Source organism: Xiphias gladius, chromosome 8 (assembly GCF_016859285.1).
Source record: "Xiphias gladius isolate SHS-SW01 ecotype Sanya breed wild chromosome 8, ASM1685928v1, whole genome shotgun sequence".
Taxonomy (NCBI): domain Eukaryota; kingdom Metazoa; phylum Chordata; class Actinopteri; order Istiophoriformes; family Xiphiidae; genus Xiphias; species Xiphias gladius.
This window is the reverse complement of record NC_053407.1, coordinates 6,564,857-6,587,504: the sequence shown is the minus strand read 5'-3', so window position 1 is coordinate 6,587,504 and position 22,648 is coordinate 6,564,857. Positions and strand designations below refer to the sequence as shown.

The 22,648-nt window shown below is 36.7% G+C and overlaps 1 protein-coding gene across 1 annotated transcript in view; it reads left to right on the top strand.

The window, feature by feature from the left end:
- necab2 (N-terminal EF-hand calcium binding protein 2) overlaps window positions 1–22,648 on the top strand; it is a 117,286-nt gene that overhangs the window by 84,538 nt on the left and 10,100 nt on the right. Inside the window, exon 9 of the mRNA XM_040133562.1 lies at window positions 1,531–1,587. Coding sequence (XP_039989496.1) covers window positions 1,531–1,587 — 57 coding nt within the window. The remainder of the gene's footprint in view (window positions 1–1,530; window positions 1,588–22,648) is intronic.

Genomic DNA, 22,648 nt, shown 5'->3' with positions numbered 1-22,648 from the left:
CAGTCCTGGTTGAAATTATTGGCACCCCTGAATTTTAAGCACAAAATTTAGAATATCTTCAGAAATAAATTCAAATTAATTAGTAATTTTGCATAATCAAATATTTAATAAAATGTCTAAAGTTACTGAACAACAAAAATGCTTTCATATGGTGAAATAAAAAATACGGACATAAAATGTATGCTTGACACGAGGGAATTTAGTTCCTCAAACAAATTAAAAAAAAACAATTAAGACTCATCTGTGCTTAATTTTCAGTGTTCAGTGTGTGACCTGAATTAACCAATGAATGATGGTTTTGCTGCATAAAAAGGGGCTGACTGTTTCCAGTTTCTTTTTCACAATGGAGAAGACAGAGCTGTCTGAGAGTATCAGAATTTCTATTATTAAAAAAACAATTCCAAAGGCTACAAGGCATTCGCCAAAGATCTTGAAATCCCTGTTTCAACAGTTCGTAATGTTATCAAGAAGTTTCACAGTCATAAAACTATTAAGACGGTTCAAGGACATGGTGCCAAGAAGAAACTCAATGATGTGGTTGATGTGGATTGTTGAAAAAACACCACGTAAAATATCTAAAGTGCTTCAGGCTGACCTGGAGCAATCTGGAGTGGTGGTTTCAGTCCGTTCCATACACTGCAAACTAAACCAAGTAGGGCTCCATGCACGAAGGCCAAGGAGGAAACCACTATTGAAAGAAAGGCACAAAAAGGCAAGACTAATGTCTGCAAAAACTTGCATAGATAAGCCACAGTCTTTCTGGGATAATGTTCTATGGAAAGATGAAATCAAAGTAGAGCTCTTTGGTAATGCAGTGAACAGTTTGTTTATAGGCGACAAAATGAGGTTCTATCTTGCTGCAGGGCTGCGTTGCTGCCTCTGGTTCTGGAAGCACTGAATGTATCAAATTAATAATGAAATCAGAAGATTACCAACGCATTTTAGAGCAAAATGGGTTAGCCAGTGTCAGAAAATTTGGTTTTTAAACTGGCCAGGAATGAGTCCTGACCTAAATCCCATTGAAAACCTTTGGAGAGAGCTGAAATCTGCCATTGCAAAAAGAACTCCTGCAAACGTTAAACAGCTTGAACACATAGCTATGGAAGAGTGGCAGAAACTACCAGCAGACAGGTGCAAGAAGCTTCTAGATGGCTACAGGAAATGTTTAGAGGCTGCTGTCATTGTTGCCAAAGGTTCTGTAACCAATTATTAGTAAAGGATGCCAATAATTGTGTCTGGGGTACATTTTGTGTTTCTATTTTTTCACTTTTATGCAAGTTTTGTTTCTTTTATTTACTTTTGTTCAATAACCTTGGACATTTTGTTAAAATATTTTGATTTCCAAAATTGGTTAATTTGCATTTATTTCTGAAGTTGATCTAAATTCTGTACTTAAAGTCAGGGGTGCCAATAATTTCAACCAGGACTGGACCTCTCGTTGTCTGCTTCAAGCTGTTGTAGTATATGTTGTTGTTGGTCTTGTTAATTGACATGTTGCTGCTGTTGTTGCTGTTGTGCTTCTCCTTGCAGACAGTCTGGTTTGATCTGCATCAGAGGCTAACAGACACAGATGGCACCACCAGCGCAGTAAGTAGACAAATAAATAACCATATTACATTACACTGCAATACAGAACTCCATGCTGGCGCATCGCTTACCTCTGCATCACTTACCTCTGCTTTACAAAGGCCAACAACCACTGCAGCAGTACTTTGGGTTGAGTGTTACAAGGCTGAGTTATGATTTTGTGATGTAAGTAACATGGGACAACACTTCTGCAAGACCACTGCCATCGAAAAAAAGGCAAGGTCTCAGTGCCTGTCTAATGGGCAATGATCTTTTGAATTATTTTCAGGAAATGTGCTTGTTTTGTTTTGTTGTCTAGACCTGAATAAGTTATGGACAATGACTATTCTCAGAAGAATTAATAAAGTCTCAAACTAACTTAAAATATCTAATACCCACATAGAAAATAACATATCAGCTATACTAGAAACATAAAGCATATTCAAGGTGCGTGATATTCTCTGTGATAATGATTAATGATTTATATGAAAAGCCATATGCACCATAAGTACTGTGTGGGCTTCTTCTTTTCAGGCTGTATTTGGATTGGATCAGAAATCAGACATTTTTCACTCCCAGAAAAGCTCTACTCTTCGAAAGCACTTTCACCCAAGACTGCTATCACATAAAGCACTTGCATGTCTGCAATCAAGTAGAGATAAGTGCGTGAGAGGTCAAAAGCTATCTAACAGGTGTGAATGCTTGCAAAAAGACATAAGCAATCAGTATGTCAGAGACATATAAATTTATTGTAGTCACATGCACTTTTAGTGAAACCCTCTGTAATGCAAAAAAAATACATAAGATTAGAAAAATCTTACTGAAGTCAAAAGAGCTCAGGTGTGTCAGCCAGATATACTGGAGAGTGGTTTAGATTCTTGCCTACGGAACAAGCTGAAGGATACTGGCACAAGTATAAAGTTACAGTGCATGTGAATCAGCACAAGTGAAGAATGGATCATGTGTAGTTTGATCCATTCACAACACCAGCCAGATCCTTTAAACTCATGATTCACCACTAAAAGTCTGTACATGCGAAATGACAGAAATATGCAAAAGCATTTTTTTTCCTCAGAATTATAAAGTCACACGTGCACATGCGTCATGTCCACTCCCACAGTCAGCTGTAAATGGATCAAGACTTCCACTTAATCAACCATTTGCATATCAGTACTTCTGCTTGGAGCTCCAAAATGATCAAAACATTCCTTATTTAAACCAGATTAAGAGTTTATAGCCAGTTTCTGTGAGGCCAAATTTGCCTTGTGCTAAATGCTAAAGTCAGCATGCTAACCTGCTCACTATATGTTTGTGTGAGTTGAGCCAAGCCTGCACAGACTTGATCACAGCCCATTAGTGCACAAAGCATGCCGGTAGATTTCTGTCCAACTGTGCTAAGAATTATCCTCTACACAACTTATCCTTTAAAATATCTATCTATCTATCTTTTGTGGCACAAGTCAGATCTGTTAAAATAAATTTTTTTCCATGATTCTCCTACTTGTTCCAATGCATAACACTTTTCCTCCCCCAGACCTTCTTCTGAAGTGGATAGCCTATTCTTAGAGTTTATCTGAAATAAGAAGGTTCCTAGGCTGCGTAGAAAATACTTGCAAAGGCCTAGGCCACTTGGTGGGATGGCTTTACCAAGTCTCAGGTTTTATTAATGGTCTTATTCATTTTAAAGTGTTACACCATACCTACTACACTAAGGCTCAGTTGTGTAAGATCTATGACAATGTATCAAAAAATTGCGATAGGTGTCAGCAATCTCCTGCAAACCTCATACACATGTACTGGCTTTGCCCATCCCTACATAATTATTGGAAAAAGATTTTTAGGGGTATCAAAATTATGTTTGTTTTTGGTTGATATACTGCTGTACTGACCATTATTGTCTATTACAGACACTGTTTACTATTAGCCGACTATGGGTTTTTTTTTCATGGCTGTGTTATTTTAGTTTTGTCAGTCTTTCTAAGCTGTTTTGGTGTTTTGCAATAAGTCAACTGTCACTTTTTATAATGTCCTTTTAAGGGAGGGAATAAGGGAATATATATCTTTTTATGTTATAAATGCTCAACAATGAACAATACGGTCTTTCAAAACCCAATAAAAAAAGTTAAGACAAAAAAAGATTTCTGTCCAACTGCAAATGTAAGCAACGATAAACCTCATGAGATCAAAGCAGCAGCAGTTTTTGGAGTCAGTTGTTGCAACTGCTCTCCACTGACTGCAAAACTTCTATGGGCCTGAAGGGAAACACCTGGCTCTCCCCTGATGTAAGAGCTGATTGGCTTAGATACATCAACATTTTGATGTGTTATAGAAACTTTTTTTCATATATTTTTGTTTAATTGGAGGGATTTCGATTTTATCTGTCAGATTTTGCTCTATGAAGGTTTTATTCTGTTAATAATAAATGTGTGGTAGATGGTGACTTTCATGAGTCATAGAAGCTGCATATATTCAGTTTATATTACAGATAGTTATCGTAGACTGCAGAAAATCTGTATAGTCCAACAATATCAGTGCAGTATTGCTCATTAAATTCGTTAATTATCACGAAACAACAAATATCTTTTGCTAACAAGTAAGATGTAATGATTCTTAAAATTATATCTGATACGAAGCCCTGACAGTCAAAATATCTGTAAGGTTAATGAAAACTATTGTCCTGTTTTTCTACTCTCCTCTGCCAATGTATTTTGACTATTTAATAATGTTTAGAATTTCTTCGGTTCGGCAAAACTAAGGAACGTTACTGATGTGCCCATGATACTAATTTATATACACCAGCAAACTGAAATGATCGCCCATCCACATTTTCATGTACATGTACACTGTCATTATGATCCCAGATATATACAATATATAGCATTTTAAAAAGCTATCTCCCATATACAGGAATCTTATTATCTAAAGTAAAAGCTAATTAGATTTGTCTGATAATATTTTATTACATCAGGATTGGATGTAACAGGATGCAAGTGTTTCTGTGACTTCCTGTTCATGCAGTGAAAGCTGCTGGAAACTGTCCATCTTGTCTGCCGCTTTTGGACTGATAATGCTAAGATGCTCATGTCTACCATGTTCACCATCATGCTAACAGTTTGATACCTTGCACTTAACACAAAGCACAGCTGAGGCGGATGGGAATGCCATTAGTTTTTCAGATATCCAATCATAAAGCAAAGTATTGAACAAATTAAAATTTTGACCTGATTGTGACATTAAAAAGGTACTGAAATGGTAAAGGATCACCAAAATTGTTACAATTCATCATGAGGAGAACCTTGAGTGTCTCTACCAGATTTCTTGGCAATCCATTAAAGAGTAGTTTAGACAATTCGTTCTTGACTAAAGTGTGCAGCAAGTGTGGTTAAAACAATGACACAATCAGTGAAGCTGGCTAACAAAACCAACAGTGTTTTATTATTTAAATTCCATCTTCACTTTCCAATTTATCATAACACCAATGACTGGCTCTAAAAAAACATTGTGTACGCTTGGTCTGAAGCATGCATGAAGTGCACGAAAAAGTAAGCTTAGAAAACAGTGAAAATAACAAACTTAGTCTTGAAGAAAAACATCCACCGAAAAGGTGGCTTGAAGCAATTAAAGAAGTAGCTATCAGCAATTACCTTGTTGTCCAGGGTCAGTTTGGTTGTTTGGCAGCCTGCTTTACAAAAGCAGATTAAACAGGATCCAGCAGGGGAATTTTATGCCTTTGATATAATCATATTTGTATATTCACAGAGACTGGGAAAACACTGGTTCAGTTCCCATGTAAATGTAGCATGTGCTTATTCTCACTTCCTCATAGCTCTGTGTGCAGAGTTCATAGTTTATTTAATGTGCAAATCAGTCGATACAATCAAACAGATTTCATAGCACAAACATTTTGGATGCATTTTAATTTCAAATTTTAAAACTGTCAAGTCTTAATTTCAACGTGAAATCTTTCATTGATAGTTGAAATTATGTTTTTCACATTTTCACCTATCTAGGCCAACTAATGACACTGATTATTTTTCATGTGCAAAAACAAATGTGTTTGAAAAGTTGCACAATTAAGAAACTTCCTGTTGTCACATGAAAACCTACTCAACTCCACAACAACACAAAAGCTTTGACCTCACTTGTGACTTTTTGGGTAGCCTTTAATGATATCCTGAGTTTTATATTTGTTTTGCATTCAGTTAGTGGCCCTTCTGTGCAAATATATAGGGAATGTTCAATGTGTAGTGTAGTTCTACAGTGGGATTTACTATACTGTCCTCATTGGTTTAGAAACACTTTGGAGGAAACACAGTCTCTGAAGTTCAATTTGTTTTACATCTAATCCTCAACTACAGGATTTTTTTTTCATTTTTGCTTAAAGCCCCGGAAATTTTAAACCTGGTTTCAAATTCTCTATAATTTATGAATTAGTAAGGCACAAGAAAAGTTAAAGTTCAGGAGGAAAAAAAAACCTGTAGTTATTATTTATTAAGGGGCTACTCCACAGATTTTACACATCAAAGTCTGTTTACAGGTCTTGGGGATTACTAAAGCAAATGTGAAAAAAGTTGTATAAAGCCTTTTGTGGCTCCTCAAGTAGCTGTGTGAAGTCTGATAAACTACCTCAAGTGGTGTCGCTTGAGTCAGCGTTGGTTGGAGCTGAAGACAAGCTGGAGACAAGTTTGAAAATGAAAAAAAATCTGGTCGCAACTAGCATCACTGACCAAACTGTTGGTGGCCAAACTGAATTCTAGTCTGAAAGTCTGACAGTAGCAATGCAATGCTAAATCAATGAGTACTCATATCATTTATTACTCAAAGTCTCAGCTAATCTGCTTCAACAAGACTGGGTGGTTGTGGTATGATAAGATCAACTGTTGACTGGCAACAAAAGCACACAACACCGCAACTATCATCGTCAACAATCATATTGATTAAAATGTTGCTAAATCATTATTGGTGCATGGAAGTACATGACATCACATATTTTCACCTGAGCCCCACCCACTTCAATCCATTGAATATCTCAGACAAAAACTCAAATGCAGAAATCTCTTTTGTGAAATAATTAAACCTGTTCAAACTTTGGCAGATACCTCTGTGGGACCCTATTACTAATAGAATAAAGATGATTGAGAAAATAGTTTTTTCAGGGGCTTTAAGCTTGTCCTTCATTCAGGACTTCACCTCTTTACAAAACACAATAACAATTATGATCTTTTTCAAATGTAAACACCCTCCGATATCCCTCAGAATTACAGTAGTGGTGTCAGCATAAAATTAGCCACTGATTGCTTAAGGCAGAAGTTAGTTGTAAATGGCATGCACTTTAATAAATCAAGTAAAACTAGATGTATCATGTTTCCTTCTGTTATATGTATCCTACTTTAAATAGAGACAAACTTCAACTGCTGGTGTGCCTGTTTGATGAATAAATCATACATCAGAAGGCACAGAAGGCTTTTGAAACCAAGTAAAAATGGTTAATTAATCTGATATTTGTTCGCAAACTCAATAAAGATATTTTATGTGTACAAAAAAGTGAAAGAGTGAAATTTCCCTCAAAATCTTCTATTATTAATCTTTCACCTCCTCTCTACGCTCCCTTCAAACTCATCCTCTTGTCCTACAACTGAGTATATCATCATCCTTTGACCCTTTTATTCCTCAGTAACCCCCTCTTCTGCTTCTAAACTCAGATTCCTCTTAACAAGGTAATGCTCCTCTTCACCTTTATATTATTTCACCCTGCCTCCCTCAGTCCATCTAGCCTGACCTTCCTTTCTCCACCATGAGAATGATTCAAAACATGATTACCCCTCATCTCCTCTCCCTTTCAGTCCTCTGTCAAAGCAGTCATTCTTCCTCTCTGTACAAAGACGCTTTGGTGAGTCGTATCAGCATACGGGGGATTATAATAAGATTGTATATTCTGTATGAGAAATACAGAGATACTTTGAAGCTGCAGATTTGGAGCTGAATTAGCACGTGCATTTTACTTGTAGTGGACACTAGTGAGCAGTGAGCAGCTGGCTGATAATGATTTCTTCATTTGAAGTTCATTTGTCATTTGAAATGGGTAAATCAATCACATGCACTATATCTTGTCCTTCTTTGGATCCTCTAGAGGCACATCAGAAAAGGGAAGAGAAGAGAAGCAATAAAAACAGAAGGAGCTGAGAGAATACAAAAGAAAAGAAAATGTAAGGGGCTGAATTGGATAGAATTGCAGATTACAGAGTAAAAAGAGATGATAGAAATAAAGAAAGGGAATGAGAAAGAGAAGAGGCCACAGGGACTGAGCATGGCTCTGTTTTGAGAAGGGATGTTTTTAATAGCCTGAATTGTTTTTTAAAAATCTCAACAGTACAAATTTCTTTCCTCTCATGTTTTTTTTTTATCATTGCATGCAGTATCTTTGCACAGCTATGTTTAGCTATATGAAACATAATTAACTAAAAGGCACTCAGTACAGAGCACAAACCTACGCTAACTATTTTCCATCTTGCTGCGAGTGGCAGCTTCTAAATAATAGTTAGTCTTTGAGGACTCCTCTTCTAAGAAAATATCATATGAAAGTACTGGTGTCTAACAGCTGACAAGGATATTGCACACTCCTGGTTGAAATTATTGACATCCCTTATTTTTAGGTACAGAATTTAGAATATATTCAGAAGTAAATGCAAATTAACCAATTTTGGAAATCAAAATATTTTAACAAAATGTCCAAGGCTACTGAACAAAATGAAATAAAAAAAACAAAGCCCGCATAAAAGTGAAAAAATAGAAACACAAAATGTACCCCTGACACAATTAATGGCATCCTTCACTAATAATTGGTTACAGAACCTTTGACAACAATGACAGCCTCTAAACGTTTCTTGTAGCCATATAGAAGCTTCTTCCACCTGTCTGCTGGTAGTTTCTGCCACTCTTCCATAGCTATGTGTTCAAGCTCTTTAAAGTTTGCAGGAGTTCTTTTTGCAATGGCAGATTTCAGCTCTCTCCAAAGGTTTTCAATGGGATTTAGGTCAGGACTCATTCCTGGCCAGTTTAAAACTGTCCATCTTTTCCTTTTCAACCATTCTTTTGTGCTGCTGAATGTGTGCTTTCAGTTGTTGTCCTGCTGAAAGCCCCAAGATCTTTGACTCAGACCTAATTTTCTGACACTGGCTAATACATTTTGCTCTAAAATGCCTTGGTAATCTTCTGTTTTCATCACTCCTTTGATACATTCAATACCTCCAGTACCTGAGGCAGCAAAGCAGCCCCACAGCATGATAGAACCTCCAACATATTTTACTGTTGATAGGGTTTTCTTTTCCTTTTGGGTTTCATTTCATCGCCTATAAACAAACTGTTCACTGCATTACCAAAGAGCTCTACTTTGGTTTCATCTGTCCATAGAACATTATCCCAGAAAGACTGTGGCTTATCGATGAAAGTTTTTGAGAACATTAGTCTGTCCTCCTTGGCCTTCGTGCATGGAGCACTTCTTAGTTTAGTGTGCAGTGTATGGTACGGACTGAAACCACCACTCCAGATTGCTCCAGGTCAGCCTGAAGCACTTTAGATCTCTTGCATGGTGTTTTTTCCACAATCCGCATCAACCTCCCCAGTATTCTCTCATTGAGTGTCTTTTCTGCACCACGTCCTGAAAGCGTCTTAACAGTTTTATCACTCTAAAACATCTTAATAACATTATGAACTGTTGAAACAGGGATTTCAAGATATTTGGCAATTGCCTTGTAGCCTAAGGAATTGTTATGTTTTTTGATAATAGCATTTCTGATGCTCTCAGATGGCTCTCTTGTCTTCACCATTGTTAAAACAAAACTGTAAACAATCAGCCACTTTTTATGCAGTAAAACCCTCAGTCATTGGTTAATTCAGGTCATGAGAACACAGAAAATTAAGCACAGATGAGTCTTAATTGTTTTTTTTATTTTCTTTGAGGAACTACTTTAAATTCCTCTAAAGGGTGCCAATAATTGTGTCAATCATACATTTTATGTCTGTATTTTTTTAATTCACTCTATGTAAGCTTTTTTTGTTGTTGTTGTTTTTCAATAACTTTGGACATTTTATTAAATATTCTGATTATACAAAATTATTTAATTTGCATTTATTTCTGAAGATATTCTAAATTCTGTACTTAAAATTCAGGCCAGTAATTTCAACCAGGACTTTAGACTGCCCACTAGACCCTACTCAGAGCTAGCAGCTCTGAGAGGCTGCACTTACACACAGCGGTTCTTTGACCTAAATGTTAAAATCAGTATGCTAAGAGTGAAGTTAAAGCTCAAACAATGGGATGAGAAAAGAAAAGAGGTAAGGTGCGAAAGCAAATCCATACTTTGTGGTTAGTAAAGATGAGTAAGAGCTTCTGAATATGACTTAAATATATGATGTGTGCTCCAAAAAGATGTAGATAAATGGAACAGACAGTGAGGAAGTGAGAGGAGAAAGTGAAGCTCAAAGAGGGACATTCGGGATACTGTGAAGGCCCTTATGAAAAACTAAATCAGGAGGTTATAAATTTGGATAGTACCCTATGAAATGGGTCACACACTCTACAACAGCTCCCACTCTGATGGGCTTTCATCATTTAATCAACTATAATTCTCAAAGACTATCAGTGCTGACTCAGATGATGTGGTGACGTAGTGTGAAACAGAGCCCACCTTGCAGCTAATGTGTGTCAACTACATATAAAAGCCCTTTGTTACTCAAACTGTACATTTAATTCCTCAGAAGGCATTCATTCTGTGTTGTAAAATTAAGAATTTACAGTTAGCCTATTGAATGCAGATTATTTATATTCTGTCATAATCAAAGTTAAAGTTATAAATAAAACATGCAGGTTTGTTTTTGCCTGCTGCAGCTACTCTGAAAGAATAGGGAAATACAGTTATTCCCTTTCTTGGGAAATAAGTATGAAGTTATATCCAGCAGCTGTTTAGCTTAGTTTAGAGATGCTGGTAGGTAGATTTTTTACCTTTGGATAGAGCCAGGTGAGCTGTTTCGCGCTGTTTCCATATCTACTGTTTAGATATGAGAGTGGTACCAATCTCTCAGCTAACTCTTGGCAAATAAGCCAAAAAACATCTCTCCCAAAATGTCAATTCTTCCTTTAAGCTGGAACCAGGAGATGATTAACTTAAATTAGCATGTAAAGAATGGAATCAGGGGAAACGGCTATCCTAGCTCTGTTCAAAGCTTTGAAAATTTGCCCACCAGTACCTCTAAAGCTCATTAATTAACACATTATGAACAGCATATAACTATCCATAAAACTATAAATTGTCATTTTTACATTTTGGTTTATGCCAAAATGTTTGTGTGAATGAGATTCATGTCCCCCTGCTTCCCTTCTTTATCCTAGCCTAAGCCTAATGTGTGCTGGTTCTAGCTTCATATTTATTCTACACAAATGATTGTGGTAACTCTCGGCAAGAAAGCAAATAAGCATATTTTAATGAAATGTCAAAGTATTTGTTAAAATTCATAATGTACACGCCTCATATCACTGAATGTATTTTTGTCCTATATTTCCCATTTTTTCTGAGACCCCTCAACAGTTATTTAGTTTATTTAGGGTTTTACTGTCATCTTTATTGCAATTTTATGTAGCATTAAAAGGTCTTAAAGTCATACATGTGGCTGTCTGGAGCTTGCAGATGTGCTCCAATAGAGCAGGTGATTTAAGCTGCTTGCAAAAGACCACATCAGTGGTAAAGATGTTTGTATGGAGAAGGTCCCTTGCATCCATTCACATCCTCCTGCTCCGCACACTTCTTTAAACATGAAGTTACCACTGATCTCCTTTCATGAGGCACAAGATGATGGTTCTGTCAGATTTAACTGTTGAATTCCACTCCATGAGGTCTGTTCTTCTTAATTCATCACTCAGACCCACAAAATTTTTTCTAAAATATCTAAGCCATTCTCATTGTATTTTTATGAATACAAGGTAGTTTTATCACTGAAACATAGGGCTGTAATCTCCCGGTTGACTGCTCAATTGGTCGGTTGATATGATCTCGCCCAACTAACCAATCGACCAGTCGGGGATGGAGGAAACAAGTATAGTTGCAGGACATTTTGTTGGCAAGATTGCCCTCATGCTGACGTGTACTTGAGCAAGACAAATCCCTGCCAGCATACATTGCATACATTAATGAGTCACACCATTGCACTGGGTGACTTCATTAGAAAGAACATGGTCACTGTAGTTTATTTTGACTCAGTCCAACATATGTCATCCAGATCGTATTATCCATTTGCCATTAATACTTACTAGTGCACAAAGTGTGTATGAATCCATGGCTGAAAATAGTCTTTAACAAATGTACTATTTAGTCTTGTTTGAGTAATGCTTGCTAAAACTACAATGCCCAGCTGGTTTAAGGAATTACTGGCCCTTTTTTAATGAAACTTTATATTTGTGAGCTATTTTTAAAGATTTATGTATTCAGTAGGAGCAGTTTGGCTTGGGGCTGATCGCCACAGGGATACTGACAAGAAGAAAAATATAGAATAACACCAGCCCCTTTCCTTTAAGACCAGCTTCTTCTTTTCAGCAGTGGTCCTATGCGTTTGCACTTATAAAGTTGTCTCCAAATTAATTTGCTAATAGTATACTGATGTTAAAATGCTAATGTAGCACCTTTGAAGGAATTAGAGGAGAGGTATTAAAAAACAAGTGAGTGGGTCATCTAAGAATAATCAAAGTCAGTCATGCCTGACAGGTCTGTTGGTTAGGAGAGTTTATGTGATCTGGGTCTTTTCAGTGTCTCCTGTCTTGATGTATGAATGGTGGCACTTATTCAATGAATGGCCCTAATCCCCCTGGTTGCTGTTTGTGTTCTTGGTACTGGAGATTTTCTCTGTAAATTCAATAACTGCTCCTACATGCATTAATCAACCACAACCCACACTGCATCTCCCTCTCTCGCTCTTTCTCTGTTTGTTTTTCTCCCCTCATTCCATCTATCGCTGCTGCAACACAATTTAGTCCACTTAGAAACAGATACAGTGAGCAGGCTGTCGGTTTTGCAGGCTGTGTGTTTTTGTGTGTATGTGTTTGAGTGGCCCTCTCTCTCCTTGAAATCCATATATTTTGACTTAGTCTTTATTGCCCCCCTTTTCTCTTTAATTGACTTAATTGACCATTTTGTTCTGAGCTTTTATCCAACTAACTACTTACCTAACTGTACTGAAAGGCCCTATTTTCATTTTCCAAATGAAGCTATATCTTGTTTTTTCTCCGCAACAATAACACATTATGCACATTTCATTATAAACAATCATCACACAGTGTACACCAACGAATAAAACAAAACAGTAGACTGCACAAATAATAAGAAATAATGTATGTGGATTTTGGTAAAAGCAACAGAAAATCAGGGGGAATAAAAACAAATGACACTACAAGAGAATTAACTGGGGGGGGGGGTATAGTGTCTGCTTATTTTTTTTTGCAGTCTCTCTCAGTGTCTTTAATTGTTTCTTGGAGACATGAATCAAAATGTTGATATAACTAAGGTACTGTGGACAAAAGAGAGAAACAAGAGAGAGGGTCAGGTAGTTCGGGCAATGAGGCACATTAAGTAGAGAGAGAAAGTAAATGGAAGTGACAGACAGAGCTTTCTGGCTTTTGTTTTCACTACAGGGAATGATGAAGTTGGAAACATAATGAATAAGACATAATTTCTAAGCACTTTATAACACATTATTTTCTTTGCTCTGTACCATGGGCTGTGCTTCCTTTTTACATGTATATGAAGGATAGCATCAGCTCAGGCAGAGCACTGAAGTCATGTTTGTATTAGCTGTCTGGTATTAGCTGTTTCATTCATGTGTCACAGTCACTGGTGCATTCACTGTGTGACATGTAAGCTGACAAGTAATGCCCAATCATATTCATGCAAAGCTTACAATGTGTCTACTATCATGACTTATGCTCATGCCAACGCCATGGCTCCCTCGCGTACCCCATTCTCCTTATCTGTTTTTATAAAATAGTATTATTGTTGATTTAACAAAATTTTAATGTTCAAATATGTTTGTTAAGGGAAATTAGTTCTCCAGCAGAATCACTGTTGCAACTTGAATTCAACTTGACTACTCCGGGCTGTGATCTACTTTAGTCATGCGTCAACTTTCATGCATTGAACACACTAAAGGGGTAGCCAGTGTAAAAAGTGATGCCAAGGGTTTCTGACCAAGTGTCCGTATGTGATGAGTTGGGAGTGAGAACGTGTTCCTAAAAGTAATAGACTGCTATGCACTTATTACTGTAATGTACGTTTTTTAGTGTTCATATCAGTTAAATAGAGCCCTTTTTACCTCAAGGTGGTTGAGGTAGGCTTTATCTGTATTGTTGCAAGTTTTTTTTTTAGACCAAACTTCTCCAGTTCCCTGTCATCCACTATCCACTATCCTTTAATTTAATTATTGTGAGCAACACAAGCTTTCCTCATGATTTCCTATAATATTTAGTATACTTACGTATTTTGTCTGTGTCAATCTGTTGTGACAGGAAGGTCATGTGACAGGACATGAACAGACTCAAGTTCAGAAGTATTGAATTTCTTTGACTGATAGCCATCAGTATTATGCCAATGTATACTACATTTCTTAGCAATTTTCATATTTTCATATTGTTCGGCTGTCATCATGTGGTGCTGTCAAGATGTGATTTATAATGTTGTATGGACCCCATACTAAATCATAGTGTAACAGTATGGCATAGGAGGGAAGAGTTAAAAAGTCGGTGAATTAACTCAATATAATCAGTTACACAGAAATATCTAGCTTAAGTTTTCTAACCTTAGCCACCTTAAGCTGCTGTTCATACCAGACCAAGTAGGACAATATTGGCGTGTTTTGAATAGAGCAACAATGCTTGTTGTTTCATTTGTTAGAGGAGGACTGTGTTACTTCTTCTTTCAAAAGTTACTTACTCTAACTTTATGACAACAGGGAGAGATTGACTAATATGAGCATCAGTCCATAATGTTCATCTGTTTCCTCAAAACCTCATGTTTTGAGGTGAAGTTTTCAGGACTTTCTCACTTGTACTAAACTGCACCACAGCTCTCTTGGTAAAGAACCAACACCTGGTTCAGGTATTTGCTTGCTTTTAAAACTCAAACCATATACTTGTACCCAAAGAACCTGAAGTAAAGAGGAAAGCTCAATGGTGCTCCATATGCCCTGAGATGCATACAGAGAAGTTCTACAGAAATGCATCTTTGATCAAGAGATGTAAACAAGGAAGAATTTGGAAGACAGATGGAAAAGCAAGAGGAAGAATCCATTTATTGATGGGATTTATTGTTGGTAGGATGTCATTATTAAAGAAGAAACCAATTCATCTGGGATAATTAAGAGACAGACATTTGGTAAATCGTGATATATTAAATATATACAGTCATTTAAAAAATTCTCAGTTATACCTCCACTACCCGGTGGTCATTACGGTATATACAACAGCCCATTGTGTTTTGCACACAATGAACAATCAAGGTAATACGATCTGAAAGAATAGAGTTATGCAGTAACATTGAGATGGAAGAGGGATCCTAACAGAACAGTGATACCACTAATAAGTAGGTATACAATTATGGTGCATCAGTGGAGTTCACAAGGAGCTGGTATGTAAGATAACTGTGTGTGAGAGAGAGAATCATAGGGATAAAGATTTAATGGGAGCCTTACAGAGAATGTCTTAGTGCTGTATTTGTCAGCGAGAGACAGATAAAAAGATCGAGTGAAGGTGGTTGCAATAAAAAAGATTATGTTCTTGGAAATATTTCAGTCAGTCTTGTTTTATCAGGACATCAGTGGCAGCTGCCATTTGAAATATGTCTTCTTTAAGAGGATTGAAGCTTGATGGCACCTCAGGGACTAACTCCAAATACTAATGTAACATAGAATGAAAATTAATCAAAATTAAACAAAATTAATCATAATATGTGATACATATTGGGTACGTTTTGAGGCTTTGAAAGCAATGTTTTCTATTTTTTTATTTAGCCAAGATGATGCTTTTGCGAAGGCTTTTTCAATGTTTCCATTTTGTATGCAAGTGAATTGTCCAGGTATCTGTCCTATAAGTAGTTGTCTGTCTAAAGAGTGTTGTTGTTGTTGTTTTATCAGGCAAATATGAACAAGCAGGCCTGCAGTCCTGCAGCGCATTAGCAGCCATTCACCCTAATTTCACCAGCCAAGTCAGCCTGTTTATAATTTGCCAAAGCAGTCTCAGAGATGGAATTTTAATACACACGATAATATCTGTGAGCTGCAAACTAGAGTCACAGTCTGGTTCCGTAAGGTGAAGCTGTAATTAGAGGTTCAAGTTACACTTAATTTTTTTTGTTACTTTTGTTTCTGAATTTCCCAGATATCACATGTACAGTATATCGATATTAAGCTGGCATTTGTAAACATGTATTTTTCTCTCTCTTAGTAGATTACATTTATAGTCATTCACTCTCATATTCACACCTTCATGTCAGAATCCTAATTTACCTAACCTACATGTCTATGGACTGAGCAAGTGAAAACCATACAGGTAGCAGCCTGGCTATCAAAAGTAAAGTTAAAGCTACAAAAATTAATATTATTATACGGACAATCAGTCAAATTATTATGTGTAGCATGAAAGGCGTTTGTTATAGGGATAAGAATTATCACCCGACTCTGCACTTCCTCTCAGCTCTGTGGAGAGTTTTAATGTCTTTTGACTATTTGTTTTGGTTTTACAGTCCTCATCATCCTTGTTACCAGTAGTACGCTATCAGTACGCTAACCTATCTAGCAACAAATACTGACAAAGTTAGGAACTATCTAAAAGAGATAGCCAGATATTTTTCTCAGTAGTTGGTGGAGATCAAAAAGAGCTTAACAAAGAGTGATTATTGGTCTTCAAATTCATTAAGTCAATAAAAACATAACTCCAAATTAATGCTAATGTTGCTCCATGTCTGCTGCAGGTGTTCAAATGGACTTTCAGTGTCAGCTTGTTTAGGAAAAAAAACTGAATAATGCAGCTTTAATTACCCAGATGTTTTCTATTTGTACCAGACTGCTGGTTATATTTGGACTGCGCGATGACATTCATTTTTTTTATTTGTGGGGCGCACCAGTAGCTCACCTGTTCCCTTTGCTACATGTCATCCCCTCTCTCCCCTGCCTTTCCTATCGCTCTCCAATGTTGCTGTCAAAAATTAAGGCAGAAATGCCAAAAAAAAGTATTTGTCAAATCTCAAACTCTTATTAGTCTAATTTTTCTAAGATCATTTCAACACAATGAGTCATTTTCCTTAATTACTCACTGTGAAATAGAAACTTACTACATGAATTACATTGTTCATTGACTTGTAATCAAGCAAAATCTAATTCTATCTAATCTAAATCTAATCTAATCGAAAAACCAATTCTTGTTACATAACCACTACTGAAAGCCCTTAGTCCACTAATTTTTCCAGTAATCATTGTCCAGTAGTCTGAAAACATGGAAAAAGTGGTGCTGCAGGCCAAGAAGGATGCCAACCAGTTTTGCAATTAAATTGCTGCTGCTTATTGTAAGGTATATATTTTTCTTTTCACACTGCTGCAGTCAACAAATCAGGAAACTGTAAGCCATATTGTAGTCTACACAAGATAGATTGTAATCTATTATTGCAGCCCAAGGAGAGAAATACAAATTAACCCTAAACTAATGAAGGGAATCTTTCTTTCTGGTTTTTATTTGAATAAATGAGGGATTCCTTGAGCCCAGAGCAATAAGAAGAGGGAGCAGGAGAGGGGAAATGAGGGAGAAGGGGTGAGGATAGGGAAGAGAGACAGAGATAAGTAAAGATAAGTAAAAGGAAGAATGAGTAGGAGAGAAGAGATGTATAGGGGAGGCAATAAGAGAGATAGAAAATAGAGGGACATTGGGAGATTTTAGGAGGGAGGAAGGAGGACTCATAAGAAAAAGCATTAGTTTGGAGAAGTGGAGCCATGAGATGTCAAAAACAACACCTGGGGCAATGAAGAGAAGTGGGGAAGGAAGGCCTGAGGAAAATACATAATGGGAGAATTTGTGGGGAGATGAAGAGTGGAGGACAAATAGAGGTGTGAGACGAAGACCTGCATGTTGGTAACTGGTATTTCCCAGTTCCCATGGTGACACTAGACTGCCCCCCAATAACGCATACACATCCTGTTCTCCTATTTTCATACCCAGTGGGTTAACATCCCACACTGCAGCATACTAAACACACACGCACATGCATTCATTAACACTCACATGCTTAACACATACTGTATAGCCCAGTATACAATACTGTATGTGTCCTTGATAGATGGTGATGATCTCTGCATATCTTATACAGTAATTAGTGCAACACCCCCAGCTCACTGTGGGGTTTGCGTACACATGTGAGGAGACAGTGAGAGAGAGCGAAAGAGAGAGACAGAGAGATAGAGAATGAGAGAGATAGAGAGAGAGAGAGAGAGAGAGCATGACACAAGTTTTTAAAATGCTTCACATCTGACTTACTTTCATCTCACTCACATTTTCCAGTATCCGTCCTTACTAGTCAACAAGTCATCAAGTTGGCATTTGGCACCTTTTCTAGAGTGTGGAATTTGAATATTTCTGACTCTGCCCCCCCCCAGAGGTTGTATCAGAAATTACTCTGGGGCAGATAGCATAAAAATGTACACATGGTAGATTTAAATGATGTGCTAATAAGCAAAATATTTTTGTGGCACAAGCTGTTCTCATTTACACATTTTTCTGTTTTTATAGTCAGATAACAGAACAAGTAAGCGCCATTTGACAAAATCACCATACACATAAGTTAAAGACAATGGCTGTGCTGTGATATCCGCTATATTGTAAAATGATAACTCAGAGATAATGGTAGAAGCTCATTCACGTCTGTGCCAGCTGCCATGCAGTCAATTGAATGAGATGCATAGAGCTGTGCCTGCAGAGGTAAAGCCCGACTTCGTGCTTGCGGGGCAATACTGGTGCCTATCTTCTACTGTAAGTTGCTAGAAGTCGCTAGATTTGTTGCTAGATTTGTGGCTATGTGTGTTTGTAAAGAAAACTTGCTGAAGGGGTATTAAAAGTTGGTAACTCTAGCTACAAAGATGCTAAGTTGGCATCACTGCCTGTAAACGGCCACCCTGAAAAAAAAAGGTGGAAAATCCCACCTTACGTATTATTAAACTGTTAAACACCATAAGTTTTAGTTGTTCAGTGTATTTTTATAACAAAGTGGTGTGAATTTACTTTAAGGAGCATACACAGAACTTTAACTCTACCTGCCTTGAATATTTCTATTTAGTCTGTAATTTCCTACATTTCCCAGGATCTCAGGGTAGGTTTATGACCTTATTGCTTTAAATTAATCGTGCGTATGACAGTAATTATAATTTTGATTTTTTTTTCTATTCACAACTATTCATAACTGCTTTTTTGTTGATTTCTAGGCTGTTATTGCAAAAAGCGCACATTCATAATTTGTATTAATCTATTTTAACAGAAGGTCTGCATTATGAACTGGGGTGTAGAGTTTGAATTGCAGTATACACACAAATATACCTATATATACTATATATATATATATACATATATATATATATATATATATATATATATGTGTATTTACTAATCAGAATTGTTGGAAATTGTTGGAATACTCCTTTAATGATAGGTCTAGAGTGCATTGAAAGCTGTGTTTTAGTCTTTTGTTTGTGTAATTAAACTTTAACACATAAGGGCTTCTTTGCAATTAATATTGTCATGCAGGGAAGAGCAACTTAGTTGAAAGGCAAGAGAACACTTGGATACAGTTTACATGTTTAAAAAACCAGATGACTAAGATTTTACTGTGATCTCAACAAGATGGAAAGAGCATTCAGAATCCACTTGGATCAATGATAAAGATGACTGCACCATCATTTCTTGCTCATTTTCATACATATTATTACCATCATAGATGACAAGAATAACCTTTGTTTTAAATGGAAAAAGTAACATATTATATACTTTGTAAGAGGTTTAATAAAGCTGCCACTGTTTACTCCCTCTCAATCTTCTTCTCAATTAGATGCCTTCAAGTGCATATAATAAATTCCATAGTAAATATGACATTCATCAAGTCTATGTGGAAAATGCTGGCTGACATTTAACTTCAGGAAATAAGCAATTAGCAGACACCGTGCTGCAGTGGCATAATGAGTGATGAACATTCATGTCAGTTATTTAAATGATGTCTCAATCCATTTCAGTAAATTAATAATATTTACTTGGTGGATTTACTAAAATAAAGTAAGGCATCAATTAGATGCCTGCTGTTGATTTTCTCTTTATTCTACCACCATAGCACAAACAAGCTTGTAACTGCCATTGAGGACACCAAGGACATGTCCTTAGTACTATTTCTGGGAAATTAGGCCTTTATATTCCACAAAAACACACAAATTATACATGCTGGTATAATGCTGATATTTTCTTTTTTATTATAATATTATAATATTAATATTTTTTTGTCTCATTATGTTAGCCATAAAGTAAACTGCGATTAGGGTTAGGGTTAGGGTTAGGGTTAGGGGTTAGGGTTAGGGTTAGGGGTTAGGGTTAGGGTTAGGGTTAGATTTAGTATTTCTCTATTTAAAGTGTTCCTGCCATACAGAAAATATGCATTAGCAGTCACATGAATATAAAAAATATTAACTGACATTAATTTCAGACATTAATTTCAGTATGTCTGAAATCCTGGCCCTGCCTGAAAACAAAGTGTCATTACTGTACAGTACAGCAGCTCCCTTCCCAGACAATACAGTACCTCTAATGTTAAACATTGACACACAAAACTAACCAAAATAAACTGACTTCAGTTTTTAAAATTATTATTATTATTATTCCTGACCAAGTGTATTTGTACAGAAGAGTTAAAAATTTTTGGAGATATGCATACTGACTTTCTTGCTAAAAGTTACACAAGAAGACTGATACCCCTCTACTATCTGTAGGATGAATATGAAGCTAGAGCCAGAAGCTGGTTAGCTAATCTTACCAGAAGACAGTTAGAGTAACTAAAATTAAATACTGGAAGCTGGGACAATCAGGTATCCTGGCTCTGTCCAAAGGTAACAACATCTACCTAACAGCACCCTTAAACTCACTAATTATTAGGGCTGGATATCAAAATCTGGACCTATGATAATAGTTTCTGATTTTTCTGAGTTTAACTGAGGAAAGTTTTGAGAAAGACAGTTTTTAACATTTGTAAGAAAGGATTGTATTTTGCCCAATTGAGTTGTGTTGTTGGAGTCAACGAAAAATAGATCTGGAATTCATCTGCTTAAAAATAGAAACTGATATGGTGCTTCTGAAAGATTTGACCAAGAGGTGACATATTAATAGAGAATAGTAAAGGGCCAAAGACTGAGCCTTGAGGCACTCCATAAGTGAACTGGGTAGTGGTGGAATTATAGTTATCAATGACCACACTGAGTTTCCTATTGCAAAGATTACAAAGGAATAAAACCAATGTAAAACTGTACCTGTTATGCCTACTCAGTGCTTAAGAAATTCAATTAAAATCAGATGGTATGAAATGTTAATACCATAACATGGTAATGTCCGTTTCTGCACTACAATTTGGACAGGACTGACCACTGCTGTAAAAAAAAAAAGCCTTTACATTAATGGAGCTGTGATGCTGACCATTAACCCAGAGGTTATCAGGGTGTTGAAAACAGAGGCGGAGAGTTAGAGGCTTCGGATATATCATCTCTGCAGGGCCACAGTGTCGGAGGGGAGTGGATCTAATCACAGTGATTTGGTCAGGGAGGCAGTATGGTTAATGAAGTGGTAGTGATTAGATTAACTGAGGCGGCTGGGCAATGTAGTGTTTCTGACTGAGTTATTAGGATGTGTGCATGTATTTGTGTGTTCCTGTATTAGAGTAGACTGTACAGCAGTTATAAGTCATTACCCCATAAATCACATATACACACATACAACACATATCTTTACTGACAAACAGCTAGGCATTCATTCATGCAGCTTAATGGTGCAGTAGTGCTGTTGCCTCATGGCATCAATTTAATTCAATGGCAGCAGATAAACAGTGATGTCAAGAGATAAACAGTCATTACATGCCCATAAAACAGACAATCAAAGCGATAGAGATGCACTAACACACAAATGGATGCAGATGTTTTGAATACATGGACCTGCATGTGTACAAGCTACAAGAACTGTAGCTAATATCTGCTAAATAGAGAGAGCTCTCTTATGAGGATGTTACAAAAAGAAGCTATTTCCAGTTATTCAATAGCTGCATGATCAGATATCTAATATCTGTCCTAGTAATAGCAAAAACATTTCCTCTGTACACAGTCACTGCCAGTATCTTAAAGACAACTGGGAATATTTCTCATTGCAGAGAAAAGGAATGAAATATTAAAAACAGAATCAGACAGTGACGAGAAACAGCAGCCAATAGCTTGAAACACAGAGAGCAGCAGTGATTTTCATATATATGTATATAAACACCAAAAAGGTTGAAAACAACATAACAGTTACATAACGGTTCAATTAAATTTATAAGCTCATCGTGTTATACTACAACAGTCAAGTATAAAGTAGCATAAAATGGAAATACATAAATAAAGTACAAGCACCTCAAAACTGTACTTCCGTACAGTACTTGAGTAAATGTACATGGTTACTTTTCACTACTGCAAGCCTGTCAAGGGTTATCGAGTCATTAAGGATAATGCTGCAAATCACTGTCAGTTAAGAAGAAGACGTGGCAGGATTAGAGAAACTTGGTGTAGCAGGAAAGTAAATTATAGCTTACACTCAAAGGTCAGCTACAGGACAGCACTGAACATCATAAATTCATATCTAACAGAATCAGATTACCTGAGGAGAAGTTTTTTTATGAAGATACACAGCGCAGTGGTGTGGGTGCATAATGAATCACTGTGTCTGTGTATGCTACTGTGTGCGTGTGTGTGTGTGTGTGTGTGTGTGTGTGTGTGTGTGTGTGTGTGTGTG